The 25,448-nt window shown below is 37.6% G+C and overlaps 1 protein-coding gene across 2 annotated transcripts in view; it reads left to right on the forward strand.

Annotated features, from left to right (window-relative positions):
• The window catches only part of BANP (BTG3 associated nuclear protein), a 182,049-nt gene that overhangs the window by 45,249 nt on the left and 111,352 nt on the right, over positions 1-25,448 (forward strand). For both annotated transcript variants that reach the window (XM_064519782.1, XM_064519783.1), the window contains one exon: positions 11,518-11,757. In XM_064519782.1, coding sequence (XP_064375852.1) covers positions 11,518-11,757 — 240 coding nt within the window. The remainder of the gene's footprint in view (positions 1-11,517; positions 11,758-25,448) is intronic.

A 25,448-nucleotide genomic window follows, 5' to 3' on the forward strand; every position in this document is an offset into this window, starting at 1 on the left:
CCATTGTTTTAAACTAAAGATCTTTTGTTGGATAAATATCTTAGTTACAAACTTTGCTAAGAAGTTTTGGTTTGAAATACAAGTTCTGATGGGTATTTTCATGTCATGGGGCATAAGGATAGTCTTCTAGAGACTGAAATGACTTGGGAGCAATAGGCTTTGTTTTGATATTACTGATGAAACAGCATGGTACCGAGTAGATAGTTCATGAAGCAGCCCCTTCCATTGCTACCTGAAATTTCAGTACGGAGTAACACGGGACAACCTTGAGAGAGCTACTCTGATTAAAATGAACTAAGTTGCCAGTTGTGTTACGTAACTGTTCTTACTCGCAGTCTACTTAATAACTAAATAAATAAATCCCAAGCCTAGTTAACCTTTCTATTTCTCTCTCTGTCATTTGAATCATCAAAGCTCTATAAATAAATTATGTATTGTGGTAGAAACAACTCTCTGGAGTGTCCATCTGGAAATATACCTTCATGCTTTCATAAATCCATTTTTTTTCTTTCTGAAGCATGCCTTTTAGAAATTTGAAGAACCCAACTCTTTCCATCTGTTTTAGAGGTCTTTGGTGTGGTATTAATTCTGTGAACAGGTCTGTTTTAGTAGGAATGTTTTCTGGAGGAACAAACAAACAAACATGAGTTATAGCATGACTTGTCAAACCTTTAAACAAAACACTTTATCATGCCAGTATTCATCAATTTGGATAGAGGACAGTTTTCTGAAAAGTTTCAGTGGATGAAAGCAAAATAAATAAAATGAAAACCAGTGTGTTTCCTGCATTCTCTTCAGGCAGTGTACACTTTCCTTTAGTCTGGAGAAAATCTGTGTTTAAAAATAACTGTATTGTTGTCCTTATTTTTTTTCCCAGCATGGATTAAAAATCTTTCTCATTTAATGGAACAAAGGACAAACATATTTTATGACTACAATTTATTTAAAGTAAATGTTAACAACTCATAGATGTGTTTTTGCTCTTTTTAAAGTCCAGTTAATTTCGGAATGAATCTGGTTTTACTGTAGTTTTGGAGAAGAGCATATTCTCATTTTAAAAACAGTCATGACATGTTTTTTTCCTGAACTTTCTAAACAGACTCAAAAACCATGAGTAACTGATTAATGAAGAATGCTTTAAAAACTTCATCATTTAAGTCTTGTGTCTGTGTGCGCGTCATTCTTCGTAAGGAACTGTAATAGATCTTCAGTTGCATAAAAGTTTGTCATGTGCCTAAATGATGTGATGGGACCATTCTGCAATTTTCCTCTGAAGTTTTCAGATATTGCACAATTGATTCTTGGAAATAAGAGGATAGCAAATAAAAGAAAAAATTCAGGTTGTTAGTTATTTTGAGAGATGCTCCTTTTCTGTGCTTCCTAGAATTCTTTCTTGTACATTTATGAAGGTCTGTACAGACTCTGAACTGGATTTCACCAAACTAAAAATGCCACAGCTGATATTTAGCATCCTTCTTGCATACAATTTATTTTACAAATTGATTCTTTATGTTTTCATATCTCTGAAAGTATCAGTACTAGTGATTATATGGTAAGTAAGGCCTCATGTACAATCTCTGTTCATGATAACTTTCATCCTAATATTATTGTATTTTTTTGGATTTTTGCCTTCCACTGCAGAAACAAATACTGCGAAGAACATGAGATCCCCATTAGTTTTAAATTACAGAAGTTTTAAAGCTACGATATTAGGTACCTATCTTGTTTTCTGATTTTAATTAATTCTCTAGTGCTGGTATGTGGCAGTAATCCTGTCAAGGATTGGTTTTCAATTGACTGAACTATAACCCAGCAACAGTATGTACTTTCACTCTCACCACAAATCTATTAAAAAATATTCTGACGTTCTCAAATGTGTTTGTCTAAACTTTTTAACTGAAGAAAGAGCGTCAGCATTAGATGAAGAAAGAGCAAGCTTTAGTAAGTATGAACAAATCATTTTTGGTAAGAATGGTGAGTGGCCTTTCAAAGGACCGACGTTTAGAAGGAGACTTTTTTATTCTTAATAGATACCATCTGAGATGCATCTTTCTGCGTGAAAATAACACTTTCTTGTCGAGGTTCCAATTATCTCCCTCTTATTTCCTGTAAGGCCTCCTCTCTGGCCTTATATTCAGAAGGCTGTTGCAAATGTTTTCCTGTCTTGTCATTTTGAGTATGTCATCTTCTTGCATCCCTTCCCTTACTCCACTGCATCATGGTTATGAAGGAAGACCTTCTCTTTTGGGTTTAATCCTCCTTTGTCATCTCCCTGTCACTGTCCAGAATCGCTCTTGCTTCCTCAGCCGGAGAGGCCAGGTTTCCCTGTTTGTGATGTTTTCACACAGACTTCTGTCCTTTCTTCCACCTCCTGTTGAAGGACTTCCTGCTAACTATGCATGCAGGTATTTCATGTGTTATCATCCATTAAAGTTATCCATAAAATTGTTTTTTCCTGTGATGTTTACAGAAAGCTTAGCAATGATTAAGATACTACCATGCTGATACCTCTTTCTTTTGTTGATGCCTACCATCTCGTTTTTCTCTACCTACCCATCTGTCTGTAACCCAACTATTGTCTCCTGCCTTCTTCTTGGACTTAAGCTTTCTAGGTGTGGACCTTGTGTTTGTTCTGTACTTACATAGTACCTTCCACAGCACTTGATCCTGATTTAGGACAGAATTTAGATGCAATCATAGTTATAAACTAATTGCATTATTGGTTCACTTAGCTTGTGGTATAAAGTGTGTCATTTACTTCTTTTTACTGTAGGGTCTGAGATTAGATGAGATTTTTAGCTGTGGAGCTTCAGTGATCAGTGTTGCAAAGTGAAACCATAATTGTCTTTAATATAAGGTATGGTTGTTTCCCTTCTGGTAACACAATACAAAATGGACAAATGCTTCTTATGTACTGAAAGTTTCTATAGACTTTGGTATCTGTAGCTCTCGGGAGTGTTTTCCATGTTTGAATCTTTAGAGAATATTGATTTTAAGAATCTGAATTGTATAGTTGAATTTGAAAATTGAACCTGCAGTGTGTCTAGAGTTCTTAAACCACCTATCTAATTGTCAAAAGAAAAAAAAAAAGAAAAGGAAAAGGGACATTAAACAGGATAAAATTAAAACCTTTATTTCTTTGAGAGAATAGGAAACTGAGAAGATAGGAATGCTGTATCACTTTAAATGTTTTGACATGAATGTATTATTTTTTTGAGTTATGGTAGAGAGGACTATTCAATTTCTTTTCTTGATTAGTAACTTGCTTTTAGATTTTGTGTGGTACCTCTGTTTCCCCAAAATGCTTCCTAATAAATGATGATGTTTCACAACTCAGCAAACTTCAGTTCACTTAAGTGTGTAATACTCATTGTTTGTGCTTCTGAAATTTATAGCAGTCAAAAATGGGACTGTTGCTTGTTAGTGATTTCTCAGTTATTGAGTAAAGGGCTAGTTTTCATGCATAAAAGATCAGACTAAAAAGTTCATTTAAAAAAAAAACTCTTTTGTAAGTCCTGAGCTTTTTATGAATAGCATTTTCAGAACTTTACACTAAGTACTATGTTACTAAGAAATCTGGGCAAACAGCAGAAAGCAAAGAATGGATAATGTCCAAGAATATTTCTGCCAATTTTTTCAATAAATTAGTTTTGTTGTGATCAGACACTTCCATGTTTCCTCTGAAGGTATTGAGTTTTACTTTGAAAAGTTTTTACAAAAAAATTCGTCTTCAAAATTTCACATTAGAATATTGATAAAAACAGAATTTATTCTTCTTATGCAGCTCATGAATGGAAAAAATATTGTTTAACTTAAAAGGCATCTGTAATCTAGCAACAAAGCTCAATTTTTAATATTTATGGTTCAGCTACAGAATAAGCTCTCTAAAAGCACTGTGGTTATTCTGTACTTACAGACTTATTTCTAGGAGTTGTGATGAGAGCACTGTTTTGGTTAATACTGATATATTGCTTTTAAGATAAAAGGGACTTCTTGGGTACTGAATGTTATAATAATGCATTTCTGTATATGGTAACATTTAAAATATTTAATCTGTGACCCACTATACAAAGACAAGCATATGTTCCTAAAACATTAATGTATATTATGCTGTCCTTTTAAATTTGTTTCTTTGACAATAGAATTAATGTCCTGTTTTTAATATGGAAGAAAAAACAAAGTACGACCTTCCTTGTGTGAGAATGCCCCAATTGTAGGCTGACTTAAAAGCAGATCTTTTTTTACATCTCGATGCTAATGCCAAGACTTTAAAATTGCTAAGAAACGCACTGTCCTTAGTGTCTCCTAAGTATGCAAAATGCTCTTGAGCAGAGCTCCCTGAAAGCTGTTTTTAAGTGATACAAATGATACAGAGATTAGCTAATTTAGGATTTGGTTCAGTGAACTTTACACTTGATACACTGACATATGATGCTTAGCCCCGTATGTAATCATTTTGCATTATAGCTGCTTCCTCTGCATTCCTTTTTTATTGTATTTTAGGACTATCCAAATATTGGAATTAGAAATGTAAACACTGATGTTTTTGGAGAAGATAACGAAAAACTGGTCTACAGTAATGTGTTAACTTAAAGATGAATATCTTTTCCCCTAAGAAAATGGTTTAATCATGAAGTATCTGAGACAGTTGTTTTAGTATCGTAGTATAAATTAGTGCTTAGAACTGGTTCTGCAAGTGTGAACCCAGGCACCTTTTTGTAAGTGACCTGGTCAGAGTGTCAGATTTATCAGTCCCCTGGATTTTCAGTTCACTCTCTGTAAGATTAAATCCCTCCTCACTTGCAGCATTTTGCTTTTCCTGCCAAGCTCCTTATGACCAGGTAGAGACAGAACTAACCTGAGCAGGTAGAGACAAAACTAACTTTTGTACGTAGCAACTTTTCTTTCTTTTGTACATTAAAACAGTGCTATACCATAGTTCATGTGAAGATACTGATCAGACTTCGAGAACTTCAGTGAGCTATTAAAGCCCCAAAACCCTATAGAAATTGAATTGCATTCACAGATCTCTATTCTAAATTCCTTAAAAAAAGAAAAAACTGTTTGCTTGTTCTTTTGATCGTAAGTAACAAACAAATGAACAATGGTCTCTTTTGGGTGATGTTTGTAAAAATTAACCGTCTGGTCCACTGTATGAAGTTAAATATAAAAAAGAGCTCATAAACAAGAAAGTAGGCAAAATCTAAATTAGAAATCTGAAATACTGCCATGAAATATTTATCCTAAGGGTTTAAAAGCCTTCTAAGTCCAAAGATTTTAATTTTCTCAATTTTATCCAGGCTTTTTTAGCTGATCCTTTTAAATGACAGCTGATCAAATAGTCCTTACTTTCCACTTCTGCTGAATAAATTCACTGGCCATCCATCAGTCATCAAGTAAGGGGATCTCCTCTTTTTGCCTCTACTTTTAACCATATACTAAAACTGATGCTGTATTTTTAGCAAGAATGGTCATCTCACTGATTTTATGCTGAGGGCTCTGTATGCACTATATTATTGGCTGTAAAGCAAGTTATTGCTTATTTGTAAAGCACACAAATATGCTTTGGTAATTCATACACATATATGTTCTTTCTTGCGATGTGTTGTATTTCCAAAAAAAAATTGGAGAAAAGATGACTGCGGTATGTATTTTCAGACTCTTGGGATAGTATACTGGCCCTCTAGCCATAAGAGGGAGGGTTAACTGGTGTTTTGTGGGACTACCTATCTGTTAGCCAGATACTTTGTGCCATCCAAAAGATTAGACATAGAGCATGCGATTCTTCTGGCCATCTTTCTTTTATGTGCATGTGGAAATGAAACCTTTTTCCCTGTAAGAAAAGTGAGGTGAAAAACGCCAGTTCTGTCTGCTGGGTTTCTGATCCGCGTGCGTGGGGGGTGTTTCCTTGCCGGAGCTCCCAGCACCTTCACTTCTCTCTTGTGATGAAAGTTGTTTTTAGAGAGTATAGCTTTGAAGTAAGTTCTCTAAGATTTCTTTTATTATAAGCATTATATCACATATCTAGAGTTGGATGTTAACATACTGTGTGCTTTTCACTCTGTTGTTTAAACCTAGTTTTAGCTCTTCAGTGGTTGCTGGTTAGTAAAGCCTGCACTCGGTAGTCTCTGCCCGATCGCCACTACCCCTGTGAACGCTCGCGGGGGCAAAGGACGCAGGCTAATTGATAGAAGTTTATTTAAAAAAAAAAATTCAATCTCCTACATATCAGCCAAAATATTATTTAATTTCTTTAGAAACAGGGGTTTATTTTTGTAGGTTAGGAATTGGCTTGTTTTCATAAGGTTAATTCAACTTTGTCTCTGTGCTGCTGCTACCAGTGAGTTTCCCCTGCTGCAAATGCCAGTTTTGCGCCCGACTTTATTAGTAAAATAAACAGAACTGCTCCGAATAATGACACATGTTAATTCAAGTATTTATGCAGGCAGGTGTTTCATCTTATTTTTCTTTGTTTTAAGGGAATGATTGACAGCACCTAGCGCGAGACTGGAACCCAGCTTTGCTTCTAGTCTTACGGCTGATGCTCCTGTGTCCAACCGCCGCAGGGAGGGGGTCGCGGGCAGCGTGGGGTCTGCCGCCTCCCCGGGCGGGAAGGCACGCACACATCCAGAGCCTGTTCTAGCGAGGCTGAAAGCTGCGGTGACTCTCGTCTGCTTTTTGTTCTCTTGACATCGGTTTTCCTGATACCGAGCTTAAAGCTCCCGCGTGCTGTTTCCATAGTAATGGGTGTTTGGGGGCAGCCGCAGGTTCCTTTCTCTCCCGCGTGCTTGCTGAGACCATTTTGTTCTCTGGTCACAGAGGAACGGTCAGCTGTGCTGGGAGATAAAAGAAATGAACTTATTACAGTGGGATAAGATTTGAAAGCAGCAGTGAAAAGCAAACTAGTTCTGGATTCACTGGAATGGAGATAAAGGAAAATTTTCTGATCTTGGAAAAAACAGTGGAGAGGAACTAGAAGTTTAGATTGTCATTGAAATGAGCTCCTGAGTGCAGAGAGCAAATCCGATAAAAATGTCACAACTTTAACACTGGAAGTGGAAATGATCAAGAGCCCCTTCTATGATATTACAGTGTTTGGCATAAAGAAATGCAAGGGAGTACCTTTCCACATAGCTCACAGTCACAGTTTCCAGAGAGTATTTTGGATGCCAGAGTTAAAATGGGTCAAAAGGGTGATTAGGCAAATTAATGAAAGAAGAATCAGGGCTACTAAACAAAAAAGATGTATGTTTAGATTGAGGTGCAGATGAGCGTTTATACTTGGTTTTTTTTGTTTTTTTGCGGTTTTAATGTGTATTTGACTGTATGCTTCCTCCCCAGCGCTGCACATATAGCTTGTCTTTTGGCAGCCTGTAAGGACTACAAGAAGCTGTACTGCTGTGCGCGATTGGTTGTGCAGTGCCTAGTGCCTAGATTTGGTACCTGACTGTTACACCGTATGTACTAAATAACGTGACTCATCTGGATATTCAATAAAGTGCATAAATAATTATTACAGATAGTGTAAAAGGATGCTAGAGTGCTGGAAGCTTCAAATGTAGCTTTAATCGGTGGTATCTATGTACTAAATTTTTCAGAGAGAAGAAGAATTTTCATCAAACTCCACCTGTTTCTCCTTCCTGACTCAGTTTCTCTCCTCTCATACCACTCCATTTGTTCAGAGCGGTCCTGCCTCCCTCATAACTGGCGCTCTACTTCCTCTTTTCACTTTTTTTTGGTGCCAGTCGCATTGTATTTACTGTATGCAAAGTGACAGATGTGTTGGCAGGTTGGTATGAATAATAATATTTTTATATACGATAAAGAGCAGTGTAGCTTTTGTGCCCTGCCATTAATGCGGAGATGTTAATCCCTCCCTGTGACACAGCAGAGTTGTATGCATGTGCTTAACATTAGGTACGCAAGTTCCACGTAATGCAAAATGATTATAAAGCAAAGTCCATGAATCTCAGCTTTTGAGGCTTGGGCAGTGTTGTTTGTATATATTTATGTGGCCTAAAATGTATATGTAGGGGCGAGATGGGCTGAAGGCTTTGTGTGTACGTATAGTAATTGGTGTCTCTTTTTAGGTATCATATATGAAATTATATATTTAGGGACGATATAGTGTGAAACAAAATAACTATAAAGCAATATAATACTGTAGTAATGTTTCACGTTCTTAATGCATCTGAAATGTCATTGTATGTTATCATGCATGCTAATCACTTTAAAAAAAAAATCTGTCTTCAGTTTTTAAAAAGAAGAACATGGTGCAAGATAAGCGGGAAGGAAGCAATAGAAATGAAGAGCAAAACAAAACCCAGAAGACCTAGAGAACCCTCCTCACAAAACCTGTAAAATCTAAATGAGAAGTTCAGTTTGAACATTCGTTTAGTTATCTTTCTAAGCAGTGCCAAGACCAGAGAAGAAATATTAGTCATTTATATTAATTTAAGATTTAGATTGCCTCTCAAATTTATAAATAATGTTCACTCTTATTATGTGCATGAAAAAAAAGCTATGTGATCTTTTTTAACATTGATTTCAATTTAATTTGGGGATAAGTGCTACTAGAGTGATTTCTGCACCATGTGCTATAAAATGGTTGAACAAACTACAAAGTTTTCTTTAACTGTTGGTTAAAGGGATCCTGACATCTTGAGGCAATTCTTTTTCACGTTTTTGAGTGTTCTGTATCTATTCTGTGTCCTGTATGTATGTTCTACTCAGATGTAAGAGTCTTTGAATAATTTCTTAAGTAGGAGAGAATATTTTAGTGGCTCTATTTTCACAGTACCGATTACTTACAGGGAATCGGGGGAGGATGGATTGGATAGAGGAAAACTGGTTATTTCAGTAAAGCAATTAAAGTAATGGTATATTGGGCTCTTCTAAACCAGCAGTCTCATCACCATCAGCATTTTGGTAACATTTCCAGATGTCTATCAGTTTGACAGGAAGGATTTCATTTCAAAGACTGCACTCTAATGTAGGGAAAAGAAATAACATGGCACATTCAAGCTGGTTTAGTTTGGAGTGAATTGAAAAACTGTTGTAAAGATTTGAGTAGAAATGTATAAAAGCCATTGGGAGCTTCACACAGCCATTTTTTCTTTAATGAATTTCGTGTTTACCTCTTTGTATTTCAGCTGCAGGATATAGAAGCAGAGGGAGTTTTCTGTTGAAGTTTTTAAAGCAGGGTGAAAAAGCAAGAGATGAGTTCACGTGGGGTGTGTGTTCGTAGGACAGAATAAAAGGATAGTGTCTTTTTCCAGGCTGTTAGCAATAAAAGTATAGTTGCATGTGGTAAAAACAGTATGTTCTGGACTTGGTGCCAGTGAAAAGCTGATTATTTTGCAAATGGAAAAAATTTTTGCTTCAGTTCATGTACGTTGATAGCATTTGTTAGACAAGAGAGCAGATGAACCGTAAATGCAAATAACTTCTGTATCTATTAGTAATTGTTTGAACTGGTATGGTAGTAAAATTTTGATAGGATGTAGAATCATTTATTCAAGCTTGCTAAATTGTTTTTGAGAAACTTGCACATCTATCCAGCGACATCTCTTACTTTGCCAGCTCTGTCTTAATTTTTATAGAACAGCCGATTTGTCTTTAGTAACAGAATGTTTCTTTTTCCCAGTAATGTTAACTAGACTCCTGGTGAGGCCAGAAACAGCAGCATTCAAAACAATTCATGATTAATCTGAACCACCTTATTTTGCAGATGGCACCTGGTATTGTGGGAAGAAAACAGCTACTGTGCTTTATTACACAGTTCAGGGTAAAAAGTAAGGTACAAGTAAAAGGCTAAAAAAATTAATGTGTATTTAAAAAAAAAATTCAGAACAGGGCATTAAGTTCAGATTTCAGTAGAAATTTCAGCTTGAGGTACAGCTGTTATATATATATCAGCACTAATTTGTTTTTTCTTACAAATTATTATAGTTGATTATCTGGTATTTGTAATGCTATATCAATATTGCATAATCTAACAGTTTTCATACTGTCATTCGTTGCAGTAAACTTGCATCTGTTATACACAGTATCACTCAACCCAAAGGTCGTGTCAGAAAAGTGTTCTTTACTGTTTGAGTTGCTTTTATATGTTAGATTTTATTACATACTTTTGACTTATAGTCCAGTAAAACACAACCTACTTAACCAATGTCAGGACTTGAAAGTAAAGGTGCTGCTTACACAGAGGTCCTGTCCTATTCAATGTGAAAAGTGCTCATCCATCTGAACTCTGTTATTCTGTTGTGCAAACAGAATGGTTAGGAAAAACAGGAATTTGTGACTTGGCATACAGCATAAAGCTCCATTACATAGGCATTTCTTTAAAGATAAATCATATATTTGAAAGATTTACCCCCCCCCCCCCTTTTTTTAAATCATTCTGAAGGTATGTGAAATGAGCAATAAAACTCCCGTGTGGAAGGAAGGTCTGAGTGACTCCTAAGTCGGGAGGCTTTGTGTTTTCGCTCCAGAAAGCTGAGAAAACATAGCAATCAAATGCAAATGGTCTGTGTCAGTCAACATTGAAATAGTAGACTGAACCTTGTTCTTTCCAGTTCCTATTAGCCTTGTAAAGATTTGTACTGGAAATTTCATTTTATCTGGAACGAGTGTCTCATCCAGAGTCCTGTACGGCATCCTCCACTCCGTTTGTGACTGGTCCCCCCCCCCCCCCCCCCCCCCCGAGCTCTGTTTGAGGTTCTGGTTAGCCTTGAATCCACAGACTTTTGGTACTGCCAACAAAGATGAGTTTCCATTGAGGGCTTAGTAATTCTTGTCTTAAAATGAGTCATTTTTTTCCCAAAGTGAGAGACTGGAGCAAAATCAAAGATCTTCTGGAGATACACACACACGTATTTATATATATGTATGTATATGTGCGTATGTATATTAAAAAAAAATAGAGGCGGGGGAGAGAGGGAGGCTAGGTATAGTTCTGGCAGCCAGTAAAATTAAAATATATTCTGCTGCTAGTGGTCTCATCCTTGACTAAAAGAGAAGATATACCTGGGGCTGTTCCTTTGGTAAATAACGTGCTTAGGACATATTGTAGGTTAGTGGTCAGAAAACTTGAAGCAAAACAAGATGTTGATTGGGATCTTTGGTTATGTTTTGAATGATTGTCACTGATAAAGATATCCTTTCTGTAAGTAATCAAATAAGTTACTACTCACCATTAATTACAATTTCTTAAATTTATCATAATCTTGCTTAAATTCATTTTGATATGATGCTTGTGGGGAAAAATGTGGTTCAAAACTGTTCGGTGAAATACAGCTCTACTGTGGGTTACAGGGTTGTGCTAATCTTCATTTTTAGAGGCTGACTAAACTTGTCAAACAACAAGAACATTCTTAGTAAGCGGTGCTCTTTCAGCCACTGACCTCTAGTATGTGACACTTGAAAAAGATATCTGGTTTAGAGTTAGACATATGCCTTGAACCTGACTGTTGCATTCTGTGCCACGATTAGAATTTCCCCAATCTCTGTTTTTAGAGGATTACCCCAATGGGACATGGCTTGGAGATGAAAATAATCCTGAAATGCGGGTCCGTTGCCCCATCACCGCTGCTGACATGCTGCACATCAGCACGAACTGCCGCACAGCCGAGAAGATGGCATTGACATTGCTGGATTATCTCTTCCATCGGGAAATTCAGGCCATTTCCAACCTTTCAGGCCAGGGGAAGCATGGGAAGAAGCAGCTCGATCCTCTCATGATTTATGGAATTCGCTGTGAGTATAATACTGGAACTTCTGAATTTATACTGTGTAGACAAGGCAGGAACTGTCTGCTACTTGGGGTCTAACTATAGATGATTTAGTGAAGTTTTCATACTGGGAAGGAACCTCTCTCACTCTCCTCCCCTGCCCCTTCCCTCACTCCCGCCCCCCCCCCCCAAAAAAAAAAAAATCCCACTGATAATAGGCTGTATATTATATGACTAGAACTGGTGAATTGCACTGTATATGCATGGCCTGTGAGCTGTTATTCCTGTTACACTCTCTTGACTCCATGACTTCATTTCATCTGTGTCTTGCTATCCTAATAAGCCCTGCAATTATCTAATTGTATTTTGGACCTCATACTCTTGGATATTGATTGCCCTCAACAGAAATGAAATGAAAATGGGTCCCAAGCTGCTGATCTGAAGGCCATCTCTCTATCCTTGAAATATGAGTAGTTGCCTGGTGATCCTATTCTGCTTCCTATAGGGACATTATTCAAATATAAATGTAGATATACTTGTGTGCAGGTAACCCTGAATAATTCCTCTTTTACTTTCTCATCATTTTTGTAATTATGTTTTTAAAGATAATTAAAATATTTTAATTGAAGCAGGTCTAAGGGGGTGGAAATTTGTTCTAGGTATGTACTGTATATAATTGTGATAAATAATTGTGAATAATTCTGATAATTCACAAACTTTACTGTTTTTCTGATATCCGTGTTTCGAAATGTTATGCTGCCTTAAAATGCAAGTATACCTTTAAAAAAAATTTAATTACACATATGACAGACATCTTTACTTATCCTCTGTATTACTGTGTTCTTTATGGGTTTTTAATTTAGGAGCTGCTATAAGCTTTCCAGTATGATAGGGATCAAATGTCTTGCTGTCCTCTCTGATGACAAACTAAATTAATTCTGGAATGAGAAAAGTTAAAAGTATGTGTTTGCTATGTTAAAATATGTCTTGCAGTGAGGTCTGATCCCATTTCAAGTGCAATGGACATCTTATATTTTCCCTCTGAGAAGTACTCTCTACTTTGCAGCTCCTGCCTGTTTTAAATGGGGCTATTTTAGATGGGACTACTGAACATGTGTGGCTCCAAAGGATGTAAAAATATCCTCTGTGAGAGTATTTAGATGCCTGCACATCCTAAAAGGAGCTGGACTAAAAACTTTTGCTCTTTTTCATGCTCGTTCTGTCAGAAGTCCTTGACATCACTAGCAGCAAAGGTGGACAATTATTATGTTAGAAGATCCATGATGTAAGTAGAGATACACGGCAGTAGTCCAGGAGAAAGGTGTGGTCAGTTTGTGCAAAATAAGTGCAAACGACGCTGCTTCCTTTCCTTCAAAGTGGGTGGAAGCCTGATGATATGGAATGGGAACACAGAGGAGCGTGGCTGGTGCTAGACTTTTTGTATCATGACTGTTTCCATAAATTCTCTCCTGTGGTTTGCCAAAGAATATTAATGGTGGATATTTTGAATTAATATTTAAATTCTGAGTTTACTTTTAAGCTTATGCAAACATTGAATGCAACAGTTAAAATTTTGGAATTGTACTCAGCTGTCTCATAATTGCAGTTAGGATACATTTTGTAAGAATAAGGTATGTATCGTTGTTGCAGTTGCCAGATAGATGTTTTGTTAGCTTTTATTTATGAAGGAACCCTAATGGACTGGTTTAACTTAGCTTGTTGCAGATATTCATCAGAGGTACCTCAGTCTTGAAATCTGAATTCAGATTTCTTTGCAGCTGTTGGCTGCAACCACACCAAGTATCTAACTAATATTTAACTAATAAATATCTAACTAACAAATATTATGTTGGTTAAAATGGAACAAATAATAAAATAAAACATGTAAGTAGTTTTGAAATGTTGAAAATAGTATGGTCTTTGCATCTCAGTTTTTTGTTTTCCATTTGTATGTATTACTTCAAAAGACTTGTGAAAGGTGAGATGGAGGAAATTTGCAATCTGTAGTGAAGGAGAGATTAAGTACCATAATGCCTGCGGGTTCATAACTGGAATGCACAGGATGCTAATGTGCTAGTATCTGTCCCAGTGTACACAAGTCTTTTGGATGTTAAAGCTATTTTGTAGTGATGAACAGATGTCACTTACATTGGAGGTGCAATTTTTGGCAATTTAAAAGGAATCAAATGTGTTTTGAGGGCATACCCCCTAGTTATGAGTGAAGAAGATTCTGTACTTAAGCACCTTGCTCTGTACTGTGGCTTCTAGTAGGGGATTCCTCAGTGAACAGTTTATGAGGATAGCCAAGTTTTTCCCATATGCTGTGGTGTAAGTGTCTTCCAGCAAAGCAGGTAGGCAAAAGCCTCCCAAACAGCCAAGCCTCTGATGTAAGTCTACAGCTCTTCGCTGTGCATTCTGTCTAGAGGTAACAAATTTAAATGTCGATGTGGAATGGAATTAAGAGCAAATGTAAGAACGAACAGCTTTACTCACTGAGCTAGATTTTTATGTGGCAGTAGATCTTGGTCTTAAAACACTGACTACGTTCACACCTTATGTAGGTCACCAATGGATTAGTACAGTGGGAATAACTTGTTATACCAAAGTATTTTGTATGCAATTGCCAGTTTGAAATGCCAATTAAGGCTTAGGAACATAGCCAGACAGAGCTGATTTTGACTGGTGTTTGAGGAATATGTTTTGTTTTTATACTTCTGTTAGGGCAATATGTTTGATAGTTACAGGGAAAAAATCGTGACGAATGTTGCGTGGTCAGTCTGCTGTCCTTTCTTTACGCAGAACTGAGTTGAGGAGATACAGTCCCAATGACCCACATTCATTTCTACTAACTTACTGTCTATCTCAGGGAATTTAATAGGCAAAAGTAACCCCATTCCATTTGCTGTGTTATCCCAATTTTTGTCTCATTACATAAGTGAAGCAGAAGTCTTCAGGCTTTTACTGCAACCAATTAAGTATATATTTTTAAGGGAGATTATGATCTGAGGAATTCTGATTTCCAAAACCTTTTTATCTATTGATCTCATCAATGTACATGATTATTACAGGAAATACCTTGTTTCTATAGTGTTTTTAAAAGCCTGGATAGATTTTTGCAGAAAATACATTTTAAAGGCATGAAAAAGTAGTTAGCCTTCTCCTTCCCTTCTCCCAATTTTAAAGCAGGGCACTAGCAACCCCTCCCTCCATACAATCTGAAATCTGTGTGCATAAATCAAATGACTGAGTTTATAAATGGTTGTGTAGGAAGAACAGGTTTTTGAAAATATGAAAAGAGGAAGGAACATAATCACGTGATTGAATGCTGAAGCTAGGGATTATGTCATTTATATGTAGCATTCTGACCCTGAGGAAATTGGATTATAGAAGTGAGACTTGCAGTTGGAAAGGGTTTGTACTTCCAGCAGCGTAAGCAGCAGCATTCTGCACAGTGGGCCCAGGAACGCCTGGTTTTGTGTCTCGGATGCCAGAAGCACTGTGCTGCAGGTTTGGGATCCAGGTATCTGAAACACATCTTTATTTCTTCTGCCCATTGGCTAGTGCGTTGCTTTTGTTTGGGAGCTGACCCATAACAAACCAGGGATTGTGCATGCTTTCGGAAAATACTATGCCCCGTGTGAACCTGTCCACAGGTAACTATTTGCTTTGGGCACCTAAATATTAATGGTTATTGAGATTTGCCATCAATAAGAAGAATAAAATCCTACAGTAACAAATGAAGAAAATTCAAGTAAATTTTACCATGAAGAGAATTTAATAACAACAGTGCTGGTCCAGAAGTGGTGATTTCATGCAATAAGCTATTATATCGTCACTACTAATAATTGAGCTGAAATGAAATTTGATTTCAGTAGCTCGTTTATGGATTTGCTATAGTGTGAGTTAGCATATGGATGACAGCACATCTGTAATGACTCATCAGCTTCAAGGATGAAATCCTGGCCGCGTGCAGTTCAGTGACAGCAATCCCACCGAGCTTGGCTGTGCCACAATTTCATCCCTGCTTTTTCTCAGAGTGGTACTGAGAAGAGCCCTGCCCTGCTGTATCTGCTGAGCTTTACCAGTCCGTGGGCCATCTGGTTTTTATTGGTGATGTGCTGTTCCATAAAATCTACCAAAGACGAAGTGCAGTGCTAGTATGGGAACTAAATTATGTTGTTGTCCTAACAATGTGGTTTGCTTCTGCTCTGAGCAGTAATACTCCGATGCGTTATTTTAAACTTAAAATGAGAATGTAATGTCATCAGCCTTGCATTTGCCAATCATAGCTAGCAAAGCTCAAGCCAGTGTAGAAGATTTTTTTTCCTTTTGTTTCAGGTTCCTTCTTAAAGTTTTGTCAGTGGAAATATATTCCTTTCTTTCTTTTTCTAGGAAAAAAAACCCACTAACCAAATCTGTATTTAATAGAGATTATTTTGAATAATATGCAGAAGCTATAGAAAATGGAGAGATGTATGTTTATTAAAAATTCTTGACATACTGCATAAAGTTTACCACAAGAGAGAGATGAAAGTTTATATTTGGAAGTATACATTTTCATTTGTGGTATGAATTTGCTTGCGGGGTGGCAATGGTATTGAAGAGTTTTTGGGCAAGAAACCAAAATGACTTAAACACAATATATGTCATTAAATAGCTCATTACTTTAGCCCTCGAAAAAATGTAAAGATTTTCTGGTGAAATATGATATAAGAACAGCAGCAGTTATAATTTTCTTTGTCTAACAAAAAATACAGATTTAGCTCCATTGAGGTTTTATAGCAGTATCCACAAATGAGTTTGAAAAAATAATTTTCCCAATTCAGAATGTTGCATGTAGAAGAAAGTTTATAAAATGAAAGGTGACTTTTACCTGTGGTCTTGGAAAAATAGCATAGGAAAAAGTATTACCTGAAAATGCCTTAGGACAAAAATCTGATTTTCAGCCATGTGGTAAATGATGCATTTTCTGTTTCACTTGCTGCATAAACATTTTTTTAAACACAATTAAAATAATAAAACAGAAAGAAATTGATAATCAAATTTTAGTATTTCTGTTGTGTCATAATATTACTTCCAGTAAAGATGGAAACATCTTTTTCTCCCGATTAGTTGCAAGATATTTTAATACACTTTGACAGAAGAACGAAGCATAGCTGTGCTCTTGAGAGGGCAGCTCCAACAAAACTGAGCACTATGCTGCTTTACAAAATTCATTAACACAGAACTTCTTAAGATGGAGAACCAGACCACCCACATTTGCTTAATAGGAAACACATTTGACTCCTTTTGATTGTGTAACGTATGCCAGTTTGATCGGCGTGTGCGTATATGCTCATTCATGCACATAACCCAAACAGCATGCAAGTTGGGCCAGTTCAAGCAGCATGTAACTTGTCATGTAAAATATGCTGATCACAGTAATTCACTATTGTTTCCACGTCTCATTTGCTTTTTATGAAGATTTTGATCTTGATAGTGCTGGAGGTTGAATGACAAATATACCACAGTTTTGTTCCTTAAGCACCATCAAGCTTTTAAATATTGGAGGAAGGTTAATGAATTGCATCTCTTTGACAAGCTGTTAGCTCTAATATTTCTCACCATGTAGCTCTAATAGTTCTCACCACTGAGTCTGTTTTGAGATATTGCAGACTGTTGCCATTATGTAGAAAGTTCTGTATAAAATTACAGTTACTGAAAGCATGCACTGTGAATATGAACCGTATTCAATCTTTTTTGTTGTTTTTGCATTTTTCCACTTTAAAAAGCCTTTTTTATTTGTGTAGTTCTGTGCATTACACCCATTTTTTCTTTTTATCCCCTTCTCTCCTTCCTGATCTTTGTATACCTTTGCCCTCTTTTTGTCTCTTCATTTCCTGTGTATAGCTCTGGCCTTAATGTACGGCTCGTTTCTGCGTATTGTACTACTCGCTGCCTGACAGTCTGTCCCTGGTTTAAAACACCGTTGTGCCTGGTTGAAACAGATACCTGTGAGTCTTGCTTACAGCAGTTGGAGACATGCATCCAGACCTTGGCTTCCATCGGGAGACTGCTGGAGAGCTTGAAGAAAAATTCAAACTTTTTTTAGTTGACAGGTTGTCCTATTTATTTACTATTTTAAGCTGTATATTCAGCACTAGAAACTGATGGATTTTTGTGGCTTGAGTCAGATTGTTGCAATGACACTGGTAACTGTAGTTTCAGCCCACCCCCTTTGGTAGACCCACTAAGTTAAGAATCAGTCATGCTCTGGGTACTCCGGAGCTTCGCTGGAGAGGAGGGGACTGGGTTAGTGGTGGGGCTCAGGCTCATAATCTGTTGAGGATCCCTGATGTTTGCTGTTTAACACATGCTTCTGTTTCTCTGTTATATGGGACATCAACTAATCTTTCAAGCCATAGTAGTCTGACAAGAAGTTGTGTGGTTTTTATCTGCATGAGTGAGCTAATCTTGTGGTAGCTGGAAATGCTTTTCACCAATGTTTTCTTCTCCTAGTAATAAATACCATAGACTGTAGCTGTTTGGAAATATGAATTTGATTCAGCATGTCGCTTTGAGAACTGTGGCGTTATCAGGTGCCATAGCACATTTCTCCTCAAATGCCAGGTCATGGCTAAGAGGTAGGACAACACTTGATTTTTACAGTTTGGAGGGTTGAACATAAGCAGACAGTGTTTTGCACAAATTTGCAGCATCATGCTTGTGGCAGACTGAAGAGTTGAATCGGGTTCTCCCGAGCTGAGTGCTGTTCAAAGCCTCTGCTCTAAATCTTCTCAGGTGGACCACCTCTACCTGACAATCTCAGGAAAGCTGTTATGGTTCATTCTGGAGTCCTTGGGGGTGGTAGCTGCTAGGGAGAGAACTTGAAAAGCGAGGAAGGAGCGTTTGCAGAAGTGTTGGGCTCTAATACCCAAGGAGAGAGGGAGAAGCGAACAAGTCTGAGAGTTCGGCACATCCTTAAATGAAAACAGGAGGAAAAAATATTTCTGTTGCATTTTTTTTTCTCATTTGCTTTTTGTTTTTTTTATTTTTTATTTTTTTCTATACAGTGCCTTCAGGAATGGCTTTGATGCAGCAGTGCTGCCTTTTGCAAGCATGTCTTCCTCGCAGAGCTGCTTCAGCTCTGGCTTCAGTTCCAAATGGCTTCTCCTTTGTGAATCAATTAAAAGCTGCCACATGGAGGGCAGCGATAACCTCTTTTGGGGCTAGGCGAGAAGATAATAGGAGAACCCGTTGAGTTTATCTCAGCACCACAGTTCTCATAAATAGCATCAGTGCTGGCGCTCGCTTACTGACTTTATATAAGCACTATAATTTAATGCTGGCTGTTTTTCCCTTCCTTCCTGGGTACTTATGTACATTTCAATTACTTTCCTGGCCAGTTACTGTTTCATAAACTGAAATAAAGGCCACAATTTTGGAGAATAAAATAAATTATTGGCAGGGTGTTTTCTCTCTCCTCTCACACTTCCCTTGTTGTTCTTCTATTATAAAAGCGATGAATTTAATTTTCCATTTGTGAACTTAAGCAACTGTTTAGCCTGTCAGTGACAACCCTGTTTGCCTGTAAGTTGATCGCACACGATGTGCTGTCAAAGCATCTCTGAGTTCATAGGCTCTAGAGAAAGACCAAACCTAATGCATTAGGTCACTTGGACCATCTGTTTCCAGCCCATGCATGATTATTCCATCCTGTCTATACTTTTCAGATTTAGCCAGAATTGTTTAAAATAGCACTGAAGTGCCCTGGTCCTCACTTCTTGAGAGGCGTTAGCAGCATCCCAGTTAATCAATGAACATAAAAGCAGTTTCCTCAATGATTTTAAGTGTTGCTTCAGGAGCATATAAGCTCAGCTTAAATACAGAAGGGCAGACTGAGTAATTTTTAAGAAAAGTGTGCTCCTTGTGGGAGTTAACTGATACAAGTATGATAACTTAGTTGAATGAGTGCTGTTGTTTTCTAATGACAATCAAGAAAGTCTTACATGGGTTTCAAAAGTCATTACCTATTCACTTACTAAAAAAAACCCAACCCTGATGTGAGGAAGAGCAGTGTTGGACTGTTTATAATTAATGGGTGTGGTGTCCAAGGATCTTCTTTATCAATACTGTGAATCTTCCCAGGCTATGAAGTTACAAGTGAAATGGAAGACTGTGTATCAGTTGTTCTAATCACTATTTTCTTTGGCCTAATTCCTCTGTACATGGACCTTTTCCAGTGTTATGACTGTCTGCAGGATAGTTACTACAGTGATGGAGTAGTGTTGTCACTGTAGGGTCTGATTCGGAAGGACGCTGAGCTGATGGTTACCCAGCATCAGTCAGACTCAGTCCTTGTGTAAACAAGTATCCTAACTAACCTTTGGTGGACTCCAGGCAGCCTACATTTTCTTTGCTGTCAGAGGCCTGTAAATGACAGAACTGGACTGGACTTTCATGGTGGGTTTTGGAAGATGTAAATAGGCTGAGAAGTATTTGATCCTTGTCATTCTGGGAGGAGAAGCAGCTTGGCCACCAAACACAGACTGATCAATGCAAAAGCTAATGTATGTTCATCTGGAAAATGCATTGCCCAATTTGAGGAAAGCTATGATTTCACGAAATCTCGTAAATGGAATTCCAGAAAGTTGCCATAGCTTTTTTTTCTTGGCTTTAAACTTTCTTTTCTTCATTTTGCAAGGGTTAAAAGAATGGAACGAGGAGATGCCTCAAGCTGACTGCAAGCAAAATGTAAATAAATTCCCGCAGTGTTCAGGTTTCTGTCATGCCAGTCCTTTCCAAACCCACAAGCTCCTTCGGAAGGGGAGAAATTTTCGTTGTTGATTCATAAGCGAGTTTTTCTTGGCGGCACGTGTGCTGGTGTTTGCCATCCAGATGGGATGCGGAGGCACTGTGGTGAGGGCTTATGTAACGGGATGTCTCGGGAAGGGGGGGTTTAAAGTGACAACCCGCATTTTTCCATCAGCTCTGCTGCAGGTTTTGTCAGATTAAATTGTGCTGCTGTCTAAAAGAGAAACATAGCTGTTTAGTCCATTTCTCTTCAAAGTTTTGGATATCAAAAACGGCCCAACGTGTGATTATTGGCAGCAGCTCCTTAAAATCAGAAGCATTTCCATCAAGCGCTATTGTTTCAGTTTAGGTGATTCCATTTGTTTTGAGCAGCAGGCTTTGGTTTCAAGCACTAAGTCGATCCCTTGGCAATAAACGCATCATATATTTAGATACGTTTCGTTCCAAAGAGAGTGACATCTGACAAAGCTCGTGGAATGGTTTCTCCCTATAGAGTGAGTGAAAGAAGCAGTAAGATCTCTGCTTGCTCTGGCTGGTCATAAATGAATGCTCTGACATTTCTAATGTGCAAAACCAGAAGGTAGGCCTAATTAAAGAATTAAAAGCACTGTCTCCTATATGTGCATTTTTATTATGCAGAAAGAAGGTAATGGTTATCATGGGAGCATTAGAACTTTTATTTAGGAGATTATTTGTGGCAGGGTAAGTCAAACAAGCATTGGAGTCTTTTAGGTCCTAATCTTTTGAAAAGCCATTTCAGATGAAAACACTTGTGTAGTTTATATGGAATGCTGCCATTGCAACTTTTAGCTGTTTAGCTATAGATGTATGAAGTATGCAATTTTGCTTTCATACTGGGATCCAAACATTGCATGAATATATACATATATGTTTTGGGAGGAAATGAAACATAGATCTTTTGTCTTTTTTGGAGGTATCTTGTTCTGTTTGCTGTGCCTTTTTGGATTTGCAAGATGTTTTTCAGAGCAAGGAAGGCATTGTCTTTAAAAATGGAAAAAAAAAACCCTGTCAGAGGTAAATTATTTGTCATTATGTCATTTATCCATTATCATCCTAGTGGGGTACCTTTCATGTAAATTGGGAGCAGTAGCAAGGCTGTAGGAGATAACATGAAGTTCCCAAGTCTCTTCTCTTTTCAGAGTACGAAACCTTGGGTTTGGTTTGGAATTATTTTCTTGTGGGGTTGATTGATTTGTTTAATGAGTTTGAAAAACTTTGTATTCTTGATAATTATATGCTGGTTATTAAGTGGTTACATATATCCAGCTGTTGGTATTCTGCCACCAGCAGGGGAACGTGATCAAAAGTTCCCTAGGGGAATGGCTTAAAGCTGCTACTGTAACATGCCACATGGAAATCGCTTCAGTCAAAGTGTGCAACCATCAACATCAAAAATATTCTGTTTGCGTAGTGATTAATTCTTCTACTGATACTTCACAGCATACCTCTAGTTCTACAGTTCTGCTAACCTTTTGTAGCACTTGGCACGTCCTGCAAGGGAGTCAGAGATTGAGCAAACATACACATACATGGCTAAAAACGCTGTCATTCCTTGCCAACATCATAAATTTGACACTCCGCTAGATGGCATTATTTGCATGCTTACTGGCCTCTAAGGAGGAGTCAGCACAGGTTCTACCATTGATTAAATACATGAAAATAGAGCAGCTGGTTTTCAGAAAAGGTGGTAAGGTGTGCCTCAATGTAGGAACCCTTCTATTTTAGAAAAGGATACATTTGGGGGATTTTGGAGATGCTAAATGCTCTTTAATTTTTTTTTTTAAAACTTCTAATAGGCTCCTGTAGACCTGCACAGGTCCTTTTAGCTGTTAATTAAGAGTGTTAATAATAAATTTTAATTTCATGTTTCTACTGGTTCTATGATTCATTCTGGGAAATATTCTAAATAAGTATTAAAATAATAAATATTCTGACAAAATTAATAAACATGAAAAGGTAAGTATTTGGACATATGGGAACTAGTAGATACCTTCTCTACTTAATTAGGTTTTTTCCTATTGACTGTTGTTTCTGGCTGCTTTAATATAGTAATATGTGCCCATGTGAGCATCTTGCAGCACCACATTTTGGGCTCTAAGTTGCTCTTTTGAGGAACATATTACATTGCCAGCATAAAATCTGAGTCAGACCTACATATAAGTATCAAGAAGGTGCTTCCTTTTCTCATGTAAGAGTTTTGTTTCAAAATGCTTTAAAATCTTTTAAAATATAAGCCATCCTAACTGTGTTTTACAGAGGGGAGGAACAGAGAAGGAGAAACCCCATGCCTTTCTTTTGGGGTTATACTGATTTCTCATAACTTTTTTTATTATTATGCCTGTGTTTGAGACCGAGTATTTTTTTTTTTTTTTTTTTTTTTTTTTTGCCTGAGGCAGAAAGACTCCTACCAATAACTTGAATGGTCTCTTGCTGTAGGCCTGTGATCTGGTCTGCTTGAGAGAGATGTCCCACCTCCAAAAAAAGGAATGGGGCTCCAGCTGTCTGTCTGCATCCAGCAAACTGCAGGATCTGCAGCCTCAGGTTGACAAAGAAAATTGTAATGAATGAAACAGTGAATGATTCACTATCACTTATGACTCTTAGTTGAGACATGGCTGTATGTGCAAACACTTTTTGTGCTGTTTGGTAGATTTTTAAAGAAAATTGATTTCTGAAATGTCTTCTTGATACAATAGCATAATTTGACATAATTCATGAAAACTTTTGTGTCTGATCTTCCAAATGATTTTGTGTTCTAGTTGCATAGCATTGTAATTAACTTTTTGTAAATAGTTACTGATCGTAGTTTAATGATTCATCTGACTTTTTTTAATGCTGGCACATTAAAATGCACCCTTTTGATCCCAGGAAGTGTTCCTCCCAGCCAGATATTTAATTTGAAATTAATTTAACTTGGCTTGACTTTGGGAGCTGAGATGAGAAAACATGGCTTCAAATCGTTGGTTTTTTTGAAGTAGATAAAATATGCTGTTTCCACGTATATTAGAAAGGAGATTTTCATTATGAAAGGCAAGCACTGAGTAAGTAATAGGATGCTGCCTCAACCCGTCCTGTGGTTGAACTCGAGGGATTGTATAGTAGCCATAGAGTTGGGAGCAGATGGTGTAGTTGTAATTATAAGATCTGTGTTACTGGGTTTTGAGGGAGTGGGAATGGGACACTGCTGGCTGACAGTTCTGCTTACAAGACCTTAGGGCTATAGCCCCACTTTTATTTCACTTACCTTGTTAAAAGAAATGGAAATGTAATATTTAGAGTTTGGTTCCCTAATGGGCTGGCATGTATATTTGCCTTACCCCTGCATCACGATGGCATCTGGAAGCCAGCAGAATTATGCTGAGCAATATACTCCTGGAAAGACCATAATTTTCAGTGTCCCTGTAGTTAGTCGCTATTCCACAAATTGTCTAATGACATGCTTACATTTAAGACCACTGACTACACTGAGATTTTTCACATCTGGAGTGTTTACCTCAAACTTGCTTGCTTTTTGACTTGTGTCCTTAATGGTATTTGTGAATTTATTTCTGAATTTCCTTCCTCTCTTGTCATGCTAGATACCATTTTCTTACTGTAGAGAAACAATTTCTGGGTATTTATTGTAAATCAGTTGTTGTAAAGTTAGCAATTCTGTGTTTTCCTATAAAGCTGCCTAAAATAAGACTCCTTATTTCTTTTCTAGTATACAGTTGACCTTTTATTGTCCAGTAAAAGGGAAGAGGATTTGATTAACATGTAATTTTTAGGTTTATGTATTGTTATAAATTAGTTCAAGAGTTGAATAAAATAATCTGTTTTCCATTGAATTTTATTTGAGGAATTCTCTTAAGCAATATCTTCTGTATCCAGGAAAACAGTGTGCCGCTTCTGAAGTCGACAATTAGAATTTTCTTGAAAAAGTGCAAATTTCTTGAGCGTTCGTGGTGATTTTACTGTGCTACAGTGTAAATTACTGTGCTTGCTGACACAGGTTTAGTAAATCCTCCTTTAGCTGTATGGAGTCGAATAGGACCTCAGTGGTGTTTGAGGCTGTGGGTTAGTATCCCCTAAATACAGGTGGTATTGTAGAGGGTGCACAGTGCAGTCTCTAATACCCCCTGAATTTATAGGTGTTTGAAAGGTGTAATAGTTAAGCAGAGGAACTGCAGGAATAAAATGGAAACGGTAATTGTTTGGTAGCTGCATTTTCCTTCCCTCCTCCCTCTCTCCCCATCTCTGAGTGTCGCGCGGTTCCCCCCCTCCCCCCCCCCCATCTCTTTTTGGCTGTTGTTTAGGCTGTAAATGAGACCAGCGTTATGGAAAGTGGCTGTCTGCTGACACGTGCGACACGTGTGACGTTGGAAGTGCTGCCAACGCGCTGCCACCTCGCCAGGGGTGCCGGGCACGGCCGCCACATTCGCATCCCGCCTGCCGCCCTCACCCAGCCCGCGGCGCTGCTGATGTGCGGGGGGAGCTGGCCTCCCAGCTGTGCGCACGAGGCAAGAAACCAGCCCCCCCAAACCATCAAATGAGTAAACAATTACTCTTTTTAAAATTGTTTCAATATGGTCAATGCATGACCATAATTACATTTGAAGAACTGAAGCCTGAAGGCAAGAAATCAGCTTCGGAGGTGCTTAATATTTTTTCTCCGTTGTTCAAATATTTAGTGCAGCAGATTTTGTTGTCATACGTTATTAGTTTAATAAAAAGAACTCCAAATGTATGACCCTTGTGTAAAAAAATGTGTTTTGTTAGCCAAAACCCCAAATAATCACCCCTCTTCATGATTTTATGCAGGCAAAATCTGAAGCTCTTGTTTTTTCCTAATATTCGTCATATTCTTGTGAGTTTAAAAAAAAAAAAAAAAAAAAGTCGTGCCGTTTAGATCTGGAATTTGGA

Source organism: Dromaius novaehollandiae, chromosome 13 (assembly GCF_036370855.1).
Source record: "Dromaius novaehollandiae isolate bDroNov1 chromosome 13, bDroNov1.hap1, whole genome shotgun sequence".
NCBI classification, from domain to species: domain Eukaryota; kingdom Metazoa; phylum Chordata; class Aves; order Casuariiformes; family Dromaiidae; genus Dromaius; species Dromaius novaehollandiae.